The sequence below is a fragment of the Silene latifolia genome, chromosome 3, assembly GCF_048544455.1.
Source record: "Silene latifolia isolate original U9 population chromosome 3, ASM4854445v1, whole genome shotgun sequence".
Classification (NCBI taxonomy): Eukaryota; Viridiplantae; Streptophyta; class Magnoliopsida; order Caryophyllales; family Caryophyllaceae; genus Silene; species Silene latifolia.
This window is the reverse complement of record NC_133528.1, coordinates 29313628-29326767: the sequence shown is the minus strand read 5'-3', so window position 1 is coordinate 29326767 and position 13140 is coordinate 29313628. Positions and strand designations below refer to the sequence as shown.

Sequence of the window (13140 nt, the reverse complement as noted above, 5' to 3'; positions counted from 1 at the left end):
ATATATGCTTTGGAGTTAGGCCTGGAGTTATACCTAGAGTAATACACGGAATTATACACTACACTGTATATGCTTACAGTTATATATTTTATGGCTAGAGTTATACATTCTATTGCAAAGAGTTATACATTATATAACTCTAGCTTTGAGAATGACTAGAGTTATTCGTTGCGGGATCTGAAGTTATACATTATTTTGTGTAGAGCTATACGGTATACGCTTAGAGTTTCGATGAGTGGCTAACTTCACCATAACTCGGACATATAATGTATAACTCTTGCCATAGAATGTATAACTCTATGCACATAAAGTACAACTGTAAGCATATACGATATAATGTATAACTCCAGGCAAATGCTTACTTTGCACATAATGTACAAGCTGCAACAATATATCTTTGTGTAACTCTAGCAATTGATTGTGCAACTCTACTCATATAATGTATAACTCTAGCAATAGAAAGTATAATTCCAACTACGCACAATATGTATGCCTCTAATCTGCTTATTATGTTTTATAACTCTTAGATTTTTGGTGCATGTGTGTAGGTTTTCGTCCCGTAAGCACTTGGTGATGAAGATCATTACTCTTGCATTTGTATAAATTTCTGTCGGAGCGGATCGAGTATCTTGATAATCGTTCTTACGAGGACGATCTTCGAAATTACCGTACGGAGGGATTGCGCGTATTCTTCGTAAGTCCTATCAAACTGGTGACTAGATTAATTATTATCTCCATTTGTTTTCTTAATTGGTAATCCGCTTTTAAACGCCTTGCCTAACTTCCGCCAGGCTGATGCAATGGGAAAGTATATGGCCTACAAAGGGCTCGACAAAGGCAAGAGAGTTGAAGGGTTCCCTTTTGTCAACATTAAATTCAACGGCGGGGAGCGGGACATACGCCAATGACGTGGTCATACGTCATGGTTCATATGTTCTTTGTACCGTGGAGAGCCATTCGACTGTACCCTAGGGACTGAGGAAAGCAATGACCTCATGCGAGCGGAAATTGCTGCAACCCTTGTCCTCAGTGACATTAACGTGGACAGGGAAGATGTGTTATCCAGGGTATCAGCTTTTAAGGAGCTTAAAGACCGTGAATTGGAGGAGGTGCGTGATAAACATAGGTCAGCCGGCAACACAAGTGGAAGGAAGAGAGGTGTTGGAAATGCCGGTGAGAACAGTTCTGCTAAACGACCTTGCTCTAAGGTCGGTTCAACCTTCCGAGACTCCACCTTCCAAAGTAGCCCTGGGCGGACGCCGTCCGGTCGGGCCCTCTCATTGTTAATAGCCGCTCCCGGGGTAAGGGCGACGGCCTTGGTTGCACCAAATATGTCGGCGAACTAGACGCCGACCTTACCGTGGTCGCCAAGATGATGAAGATGAACAAGGCATTAACTAGGGACATCCCGGTGTATCGCAAACAAGTGGCTGACTACGTTTTTCTTGATGACTACAAATTTCCAAATGAGTAAGCTGTCTAAAATCCTATTTTTTTATCATATTAAGTTTTATTAATATAGTCACATTTCCATACTGGGAATTCTACCGTATTTTGAGTAGAGTTTTATAGTATATGGTCAGAGTTGTACAATATATACTTTGGAGTTATACATTAGAGGCCTGGAGTTATACCTAGAGTGATACATGGAGTTATATGTTTCATCACTGAAGTTATAAATATCGTTAATGGGGTTACACATTCCTAAAGCTGATTATACGTTTCACCGTGAAGTTATGCGAGTCATTTTAATAGCGATTACCTTCCCATTTAGTATACGTTATAGCTTTGATTAACTCCTTCCATGCGAACTACAGTGAACCACTTGTGAGTTATGGACGGCACGGAACAATTAATAGGTTGCAAATGTTGTCTATGCTCCCTGAGACGCCAATGGATGAAAAAGTGATTGAGTGTTGGTCCTTGTTGCTTAATCGATTGGAGGCAGAGGATTGCGGGCTTTTTCGTTCGTCTTTCTTCGGTATCCGTCATATGGTATTGTCCTAATCAATCCCTTTAATATGTTATAAGAGTTGCACATACCCTCTTTAAAACTTTCACAGTGGAAATTAAGTCTAAAGTTATACATTCCTGCCCTGGAGTTAAACATTTTGTTTTGAGGAGTTATTAACAACCAGTATGAACTCAGGCATTCTTCATTATGCTATAAGAGGTACTGTGCAACTCCAATGCACAACCCCTATAACTCCACTGGTATCCTCACACATATACTGCTACTTGAACAGGAAATAATCTTGAACCTTGTGCGAGACCCTGTCCAACAAACACCGGACACCGACAGGTTGTACAATACGTGGGACGTATTCCGAACCGACTGTGGGACAGATTTCAGCTTCAAGGCTGATTTAATCTTCGTACCCATTAAGATTGAAGCCCATTATGCATGTGTGTGTATCAACTTTAATTCTAGGACGATTGATCTTCTGGACTGTAAGTACTATTCAAGTCCGCGGCAATCGGAGATATGCAAAGTCGGGTCACATTGTTGTAAGTGGAATTAAATTGTAATTATGTTCAACAACTAAAAAGTGGGGTCACCGCTTTTACAATCTCACTTTTTGACGTTCTTGCCTCTGCCAGGCGAGCCTCATGAGCGACTACGTGGAGTCGAGGGTCAAAGAGAAGAACGGAGGGAAAGACATACCGGCGTTCCAGTTCCGTCAGATCCCGTTTGCCTGGCATCATCAAACTATAAATGACACCGAGTCTGGCTTGTTCGCCATGATGCACATGTTAATGTACGAGGGGGAAAGGTTTGATCACGTTGATCTCGAGAGGAAGGTGAACCGTCGCTATTTGGTGATCCGGTTGCGCGACGCTTCTCTAGCCGACATGAACATCATCGAGGGAAGCGATTACGGACAAGGTCAATGGTTTCATCGGCGATAAATTACAGATCGCCAAGCAATTAGAAGCCAGACGGAAAGCAGCGCGGAGAGGACCAAAAAAACCTGCTAAAAGATAGAATTTATTTCCTTTTGATTATGTATCCTCTTTTTTTGCAACTCTAGTATGTTGTCATGAAACTCCTTGACAACTTAGACAACTTTTTGTCATAGATTGTTACTATATCATCTTGGTCAGTGATAATTAAAATCCAAGTTTCGCAAATAAGTATTAGAGTTATACACTCTGTGAAGTAAAGTTATATAAATTATGTACAGGACTTATACATCACATGACTGCAGTTGTGAAAAAAAGGCAAAATTTATCGACACTAAGAGTTATAGAAAAAACATCAACATTATACAAACGTGTACCGAGTTATACAACATATGACTGATTATGTAAAAGGCAATTGTTATTAGACAGTTATGAGTTTTACAAAAAATAACAACAGTTATACAATATGTGAACAAGAGTTATACACTCTGTGAAGTACATTTATCCATATATGGGTAAGAGTTGTACTTAAAGCCACTGAAATTATAATTCATTCTTAAAGCCACTTTTCAATATCGGATATGTTGCCATGAACTGAAGTCGTCAAAATAATGTAAAAGAGTTATACAACATTAGCTTGAAACTTCACGGACCATATTCGAAGTTATACAAACCGGAAGGTGCAACCCCCTTCAAAATAGACAAAAGCTAGCTATTAACGACCCCTTCCGTCTCACCAGATTTTTTACCATTTAAAGAAAAAAAGATTGTAAATAATTTGTTGAGACGGGGTATTTTTCTCTGTCTACTACTACAAAGATGTTAAGTTTCTCTATTCTTCTTCTTCGTCGTCTTCGTCTTCTTCTTCTTCTTCTTCTTTCTTTCTTCTTCTTCTTCTTCTTCTTCTTCTTCTTCTTCTTCTACCGCTTGATCTTTGGTGAAGACGGTGGATGCTCGAGAGAATGGGTTAGGGCGATTCCGTTTATCGTGGTGTGCCATTTGTTTACAATTATTACACATGCGCTTTGGCTTACAAGCCAAGGCAATGGCTTTAGCCTTAGCCGACACCATTCTTTTACCGTTGCCTTTGTTTTTCGATTGTTTTGGTGGAAGTATTGTTACCTCGTCACTTTGGGGGCAACCAAGGATTTGCTCAAATTCCTGCTGCTTTGTTAAATCCTTCTTGTACGGTAAAAGTTTCTCCTTGAACTCTCTAATTAACGAGCTTAAGTTCACAACTTCAGTCTCACTCGTGCCACGAAGTAAACCAATGGTTGCATGAACTTCTGACCACAACTTCACCATCGCAACTTCTTTTGCATCAGCGCTACTATTTGTTTCCATTTGTTCACCATCACATTCTGATAATCTGAATTGCAATGCATCCTTTCTCCATCTTGTAGAAACGTAATCACCCGGAATTGTCTTCATGCCGTTAGCCGACAAAATCCATACTATATGTCGGCACAGAAATCCCATTCTTTCAAACATCATACAGCTGCACTGTGTAGTCTGTGTCCCTGTAATCCAATTAAATCATGCCGTCAGTAGTCTTATACATATAATAACAGTTAAACATTATCACGTAGAGTTATACATATGGCAACAAGAGTTATACAGTCTGAAAGCTACAGTTATTCAAACCCTAATCAGAGTTATACTACAAATAGTGCATTCGATTAAAAATTGAATTTCTAATGTTATTCGGAAGTAGAGTTATACATTAAAAGCTAAAGTTATTCAATATATAACCGAGTCATCTGCAAATGACAACATTTCGATGAAAAATTGAATAACTCCTAATGGCAACAACGATTAAACATATGGCAACAAGAGTTATACATTACGGAAGTAGAGTTATGCATATTATCAGAAAAATTATACATTCAGAAAACTTTAGTTCACTGAACAATTGTATAACTTCTATCTTCAGACAATGTAACTTTGGCGCAATATCTACCAACTTTAGTCAACTACCACATAAAGTTGATGCCAAAATGTTGTTACCTGGGTTGTACTCTACGTTGAAACTTTTAAATGTCGATTGAATCCTTTACGGCAGTCACTTCAACCCCATCTACTTCAGCATAGCCCCCGGTCTTACATGTATCGATTGAGCAAATGACCTCTAGTTGGAATTCCTTGAAAACCTCACGGGTATAAACATTTGCCGCATATTCCTCCATGGGTAAATGCGTGCCCGGTGCCGGTGTTGAGTGTCGGTTTTCATGGTCAAGTCTCTTCTGCGTATGCCGCTGATGGTCCATAGCGCTTTCAAAACGCATCCAAAACTCCACTAACGTACCTGACTTCTGCTCGAACTTCTTAAAAAAACTATTACTGCTCTCTGATCTCTGGGTTGTTCTCATTACACCACCCATGTTCAAGTCCCTGCAATGTGCCATCACCCATTGTCTCCTTTTATCGAACGCCTCTGTAAACCACTCATTGTTCACAAGACCATGCGCGTCCATTATTTCTGCCCACCTAGCGTCAAAGTCGTCTGCTTCTATGTTGTCGTCCCATATAATGTTGTTCAATTTCTGAACGAACTCCTTATAATCCTCCCTTGTCACCCCGACCTTTGATGGCACCTTGTTCATTATATGCCACATGCAAAATCGGTGGCGTGCAGTCTTGAAGGCAAGGGGTACGGCCTTAATAATGCCCGGATCCTGATCTGTGATAATGTACTTGGGTTCCTTTCCTCCCATAGCATTCAAAAACCTGTTGAAAACCCACTGGAAGTATTCATGGTCTTCATGGGCAATCAACGCCCCACAGAATGTTACTGATCGCTTATGGTGATCTATGCCAGTGAATGGCGTGAAAATCATATCGTATTTGTTTGTTGAGTATGTTGGGTCGTACGACACTGCATCTCCAAATACGGAGTAGTTCCTCCTAGCGGTTTTGTCAGCCCATATTGCGCACCGAAGGCTGTTATCCTTGTCAACTTCATAATCAAAATAAAACCCCTGCCTATTCTGTGCCATATTCTTGAACCGGTCAATGAACAATTGACCGTCCCGTTTATGGATGAAGCACTTCACATCTCGGTGGAAGTTCTTAAAATCAGTTAAGGATGCACCAATGTTCTCGAACCCGTTTACGAACTCCTTACACATGTTGTACGTCCTAGTTGCTCCTATCCTCAACTGCAGGGGACAACAAATCCTTATCAGTGCTTATTAATAACCAAGATTTCCTCAACTATAACCCTTTCAGCTATTCTTATAACTCCATCATACATATGCATAACTCCGTTGATTTATTGTGCACCTACTTATTATTTTTAACTCTTAGGTTACATAACTCTATCATCTCGGTGAATAACTTTAGAAGTTTGCCATTCAATTAGTGGATGTTTGTTTAATAGTAAACTAACCCTTGAGTTGTACATTATCAAGTACTTGTGAAAATCTTCTATGTTCCGCGACATCTTTTGAAACTGACGATCCTCACTCGATACAAGCTCGTGATTATGCCCCATGTGGAATCGGTCAATTACTAGTACTCCATTCTTCATAAATAGCCTGACATGTGCTTTACACCCTACCCTCTTGATTTGTATATTTCTTACGGTTTGCGTTCTTTTTCCCATTGCATTTCTTCTTCCCTAACCCCGGTCTTTTTTTTTTTTTTTAATTCACGCCTCTCCTTTTGGGACATATGTGAATCCCTCTCTGTTGCAAACCAGCAACTTTGTCTTTACTTCACCGTCGCGCCATTTTTTCGTCGAGTACTTCCGAACATCAAACCCGGACGCCAATGCATAAACTTTATAGAATGTCACTGCCTCGTCGATTTCAAAAAATTGTTGCCCTACACAAGGTGTAAACTCCGCGCCAAATGCTTACAATACTCGGCTTCCGCGCCTTACGACCACCTGAGCAGAATCAAACATCCATGAAATGATTAAGAAATACATAACTCTACGCATATCTTTGTATAACTCTATGCACAGATCGTGTATAACTCGGGCACAGAGTGTATAAATTTGGGTATATAATGTATAACTCTTACCATTCAATGTATAACTCTAGACAAACTCTGTATAACCCTAGTCATTCAATGTAAAACTCTAGTCATACAATGTACAACTCTAGTCAAACTCTGTATAACCCTAGTCATTCAATGTATAACTCTAGTCATTTAATGTATAACTCTAGTCACAGTATTTATAATTCTAGTCAAATGATGTAAAACTCTAGTCACAATTTGTATAACTCTAGACATACAATGTATAACTCTGGCATCTGATGTATAACTCTAGTCACACTGTAGAACTATTGGCATTTGATGTATAACTCTAGTCACAGTATTTATAATTCTAGTCACACTGTAGAACTCTGGGCACAGAATGTAAAACTTTAGGCAGATAATGTATAACTCTAGTCAGTCAATGTATAACTCTAGTCACAATCTGTATAACTCTAGACATACAATGTATAACTCTTGGCATCTGATGTATAACTCTAGTCACAATCTGTCTAACTCTAGACATACAATGTATAACTCTTGGCATCTGATGTATAACTCTAGTCACAGTATTTATAATTCTAGTCACACTGTAGAACTCTGGGCACAGAATGTAAAACTTTAGGCAGATAACGTATAACCCTAGTCAGTCAATGTATAACCCTAGTCAGTCAATGTATAACTCTAGTCATTTAATGTATAACTCTAGTCACTGTATTTATAATTGTAGTCAAAAGATGTAAAACTCTAGTCACAATCTGTATAACTCTAGACATACAATGTATAACCCTTGGCATCTGATGTATAACTCTAGTCACAGTATTTATAATTGTAGTCAAAAGATGTAAAACTCTAGTCACAATCTGTGTAACTCTAGACATACAATGTATAACTCTTGGCATCTGATGTATAACTCTAGTCCTTTTTATGTATAACTCATTCTACACAATGTATAACTCTGTCCATATAATGTATAACTCTAGGTATATAATGCATAACTCTATGCATACTTTACATTCTAAGAGTATACATTTAATTAAACGGCACAATATCTGGAATGCGAAGGGTTATAAGATTTGAAGCAGGGATATGGCACAACTTCCTAAACAAAATTCGTATTAATTTAAGCATCAACCACCAAACATATTAATTAAAAAACCACTCAAAGGACACATTACTAATTATAAATTCATTCCACTGCCTCAATAACCAGTCCATTATATCCCTATCTCCACCCTAAACTCAAAAACCTAAATTCTTAAAACCTAATAAACTCCAATCTTCCTTCAAGAATGAATGATACCATTCGTTTAACATGCATTATGACCGAGTACAACAAAAGTTTCATAAGCCGCTTGAGGGAAATCGAGAGGAAGTACAGGGAATTCCTTAAGGATGCTCGGATCGCACTCAAGGACGCCAAAGAAAATGGCTTGTCGGAGCGGCAGATCTGCAAGTGTTAGAAGATATTGCATCTGCGGAACGAAACCTCCAAATAGCAAAGGAGGAGAGGATGAATATCATAGAAGAGACTGCATCCCTATATGAACATCTAAGAACTGTTTTTTTAGCAATGCATTAGGTTTATGTATCTATATATCTATTAATTAAGTTCATCTATGTTAAATGTTTTGGTAATTTGTTTTATTTTATTTGTTTTATTTTATTTAATTTGTTTTGGTAATAAACTCAGAAAAACTAAGCGACTATTAATTACAGAAAAAACCATGACGGAGAAAAATACAAGCAAAGAACACAACAGTCAGTATAAGTCTAGAAACAAAGATGTATAACTCTATGCTTTTAATGTATAACTCTAATCATACAATGTACAACTCTAGAGACAGCATGTATAACTCTAATCATACAATGTACAACTCTAGAGACAGCATGTATAACTCTGTGCATTTAATGTATAATCTAGGCACAGTCTGTATAACTCTACGTACACAACATATAACTCTAGTCATACAATGTATAACTCTAGTCATACAATGTATAACTCTAGCTATACAATGTATAACTCTTATCATACAATGTATAACTCTAGTCATACAATGTATAACTCTAGCTATACAATGTATAACTCTTATCATACAATGTATAACTCTAGTCATACAATGTATAACTCTAGCTATACAATGTATAACTCTTATCATACAATGTATCTCTTATCATACAATGTACAACTCCATACACAGTCTGAATAACTCTAATAATACAATGTACAACTCTAGAGACAGCATGTATAACTCTGTGCATTTGATGTATAATCTAGGCACAGTCTGTATAACTGTAGTCATATACGATGTAAAACTCTAGGTACAAAACGTATAACTCTAGTCATACGATGTATAACTCTAGCTATACAATGTAAAACTCTTAGCATATAATGTAAAACTCTATAAACAGTCTGCATAACTCTAGTCACACGATGTATAACTCTAGCTACATCATGTATAACTCCAGGCATATCATGTACACCCATCTTCACTTAATGAATTTATAACTTCAGCTATAACATTAATAACTATATCAAAATTGGTTCTTTAGTAAGATTTTTACGCACAATTTAGGTTTTCAATTACCCTGTTACCTGAAGCTGCAGGAAATATTCAAAGAGTTTTACTACAAACGTCTGGAGTTATAATACTGTATTATTGAAGTTATACATATTTGGGTCAGAGTTTTTCAAAAACGCACTGGAGTTATAATTCCTACTTGATCAAGCTTTTCAATTTCGATCATTTTTTGCCATCAACAACAAGCTACCAAAATGAAAGAACAATCTTGATGAACACCATGAAAGTACAACAGTATTAACAATAATAACCTAGACACAAATAAGAAAGTAAACAACTCACCTTCGACGGCAACTTCAATCTGCATATGATCCACTTCACAAACACTGAATGTCATTTCCTGCTTGTTTCTCTGATGAAGAATGACAATTTTTTTAACGGATGAACAATAACGTACTTTATCTTATAACAATTTTTTTATTTGACGATCACTGACATAGTTTTCCATTAGCGCTGATATTTCTCTTATTTTTTTGATGATTTATATTGTATTTTACAGGATTTAGGATCGTTTTTAAGGGGGATTTTTATGGGTTTTTGCTTGTTGAGAGGTTTTGAATGGTGAAAAGAGGAGGGAAGCATGCAAAATGATATAGGAGGCTTTGTTTATTCATAATGTCCGCGGGATTTGATATGGTGGCGATACATAAACAATGGAAGTGGTCCTCTCTTACACAATCAACATTTTCTTTTTTTTTTTTTTTTGCTCAAAAAACACGCCTCTCTCTCCTCATCTCATCCCTTCAATCCCTTCATCCAAGGGCTCTTATAAAGACTTAGGGCCTTATAAGGTATGAAGACCTTATAAGAACCCTTCTCTATATATATATATATATATATACATATACATATACATATATATATACATATATATATATATATATATATATATATATATATATACATATATATATATATATACATATATATATATATATATATATATATACATATATATAAGGACCATTGGATGGTGAAAATGGATGGCCAAGATCAACCCCAAAAAAGTGTGTTTAATAGCTAATCTAACCATCTCTCTCCTTCTTCACTAATCCACTCTAATTAATCACTAATTTACTATATACTAGTTTGAATGCCCGTGCGTTGCAACGGGGTAATAAACTTATTTATAATGTAAAAAAAAAGTTATAATGGTTTAATGTTTACATTCTATGTCTAAGGATTTGTTTACATATTATTAAAATATCTCTTTCAAAAAAAAAAGATTAATATATACGTGGGTTAGCTCTCATTTATAATCATATAATCACCCCACCTTATACTAATCTTTCGATGTGGGACAATTCTACTATTTATAAGTAATATATTCACCAAACTTGGATTTTTTTATGATGTGGGACAATTCTACTATTTATACGTAGTATATATTCATCAAACCTGTATTGTTTTTCATTGTGGACAAATAACATACTCAGAATTACACCATCTTTTTTGCACTTAGTTCGACATCCAACCAGATCCCGAATACCGAATACAGACAATTGTTACTCATTATATCTAATAGTTATATTTAAATTTAATAATATGATCAAATACTCTCCATTAATATTTGTACGTTGTTTTTCTTCCAAAAAAATTTAACATAATTGAGATACGAAAATTTTCCGTGGTACCCCTTAATTTTGTCAGATTTTTCATGTTACCCCTAGTTTTAAGAATCTGCCTATGGTACCCTTGAGGTTCTATGTTTTTGCCCATGGTACCCCCTAATGTAAAGGCTATTAAATGGACGTTAAGTTTGATAGCGTGACAATAAAATAACAATTAAAAAATAATACCTCCTTTATTGTTTTATTGGTACGGATATATCTCTTTTAAATGAAAAATTAATTAACTATGTCATTATAATATTGGAAATTTCTCATGGTAACCTTGAACTTTGATAGATTACACATGCTACCATGGACCTTTGTTTTCTATTTTTTTTATCATAATTAAAATATGTGCAAATGATAGGAACCTATACTCTAATGATAGAATATTTTTTAACACAATTCTAATTATATTATTTAAACGTAGTATATTAACCACACCTACATTATTTTTCGATATGAGACATATAAAATCTATAGGTAAAAAATATAATGATATAAACTTTTAAGAGCTCTCCAAGACAATACTTAAGAGACTCAAAAGATTTTGAGTTGATGCCTAAGTTCCAAGGATGCCTCCTATTTATAATCATAGAATCACCCACCTTATGCTATATTTCGATGTGGGAAAATTCTATTTTTTATATGTAGTATATTTATCACATCTATATTATTTTTCAATGTGGGACATATAACATACTATGAAATACATCATCTTTAATATGTGCAAATTATATGAAATCTATATATACTCTAATGATAGAATTTCTTACCATGAATCTAATAATATTATTTTCATAATTTTTTTACCGACATTATTTTGTCAAATGAAATGTAAAAGTTTTTATATAAAAATTAGAAACATCACTTGAATATAAAATAAGAAATACAGAGTATATATTAAAATAACTAAAAGATTTTCCTAATATTAACTTAGGTTAGAAATCATTATTGTAAAGACAGTAATACAAACTCTTTTTAGAGCTCTCTCTGACAATACTTAAGAGAATCAAAAGATTTTGGGTTATGATTTCTATTTATAATCATAAGATCACTCTGCCTTATGGTAATCGTCCGATGTGGGACAATTCTAATATTTATACATAGTATATTCACCATACTTTCATTACTTTTCAATATAGGACAAATAACATACTAAGTACATCATTTTGTTTGCACCTACTTTGACATTAACCCGATTTAATAATGAGAAAATACAATACAATACAATCTACACTCTAATAATAACATTTTTTTGTCACAATCTAATTATATAATTTTCATACGATACTTTTTTTTCAAATGAAATATAAAGTTTTTATATCAAAATTATAAACATCATTTTAATATAATATAGAAAATGTATATATGTGGGACAGTTCTATTATTTATGCATAATATAATCACCACACCTACATTATTTTTCAATGTGGGACATATAACATACTAAAAAGTACATATCTTTTATATCAAAAAATTTTAGGTTAATACCTAAGTTTCAAAGATGCCTCCTATTTATATTTATAGAATCACCCTACCGTATACTATTATTTCAATGTGAGATACATAATTTAATTATTTAGACGTAGTATGTTCATCATGCCTACATTATTTTTCAATGTGAAAGATATAACATACCAAGAAATACATGTCTCTTCTTAAAAAAACCACTATTGTATACATATTATTTTTCTTTGAAGGTAAAACCACTTAGTCTCGATCATTAGATAGGGATCTCTACATCGTACATATAACGACTCATTAACGCTCTATTAGTGCATTCAGAAGACAACCATTAGTAAAATCTTTAGTTTTGTACTGTGTCAGGAGACTACCATTAGTAAAACCTTTAGTTTTGTATTTTTTTATTTTAGTAAAATCTTTAGTTTTGTACTGTGTCGGGAGACTACCATTAGTAAAATTTTTAGTTTTGTATTTTATAATTTTCTTGTTCATGTTCTTAACTCTTTCTCGGGTAGTTCCCAACGATTTCCACTTTATTTTTTATATCATATCGTAGATAATGATAGAAAATCTTAAGAGCTCTTTAAAACAATATT

At 35.0% G+C, this 13140-nt stretch overlaps 1 protein-coding gene and 1 long non-coding RNA gene across 2 annotated transcripts; one reads left to right on the top strand and one right to left on the bottom strand.

The window, feature by feature from the left end:
- The first annotated feature begins 1292 nt into the window (after positions 1–1292).
- On the top strand, positions 1293–2477 carry LOC141646015 (uncharacterized). Its single transcript, XR_012545281.1, has 3 exons — positions 1293–1470; positions 1818–1995; positions 2247–2477. It is a non-coding gene; the product is annotated as an uncharacterized LOC141646015 (long non-coding RNA).
- Positions 2478–3447: 970 nt separating this feature from the next.
- LOC141648887 (protein FAR1-RELATED SEQUENCE 1-like) lies at positions 3448–9874 on the bottom strand. The gene is made up of 3 exons (XM_074457595.1): positions 9750–9874; positions 4027–4424; positions 3448–3498 (listed from the first exon to the last, which is right to left on the bottom strand). Exons 1-3 carry the CDS (start codon positions 9802–9804, stop codon positions 3448–3450), a joined length of 504 nt encoding a protein of 167 aa, XP_074313696.1. The 5' UTR covers positions 9805–9874.
- Positions 9875–13140: the final 3266 nt, after the last annotated feature.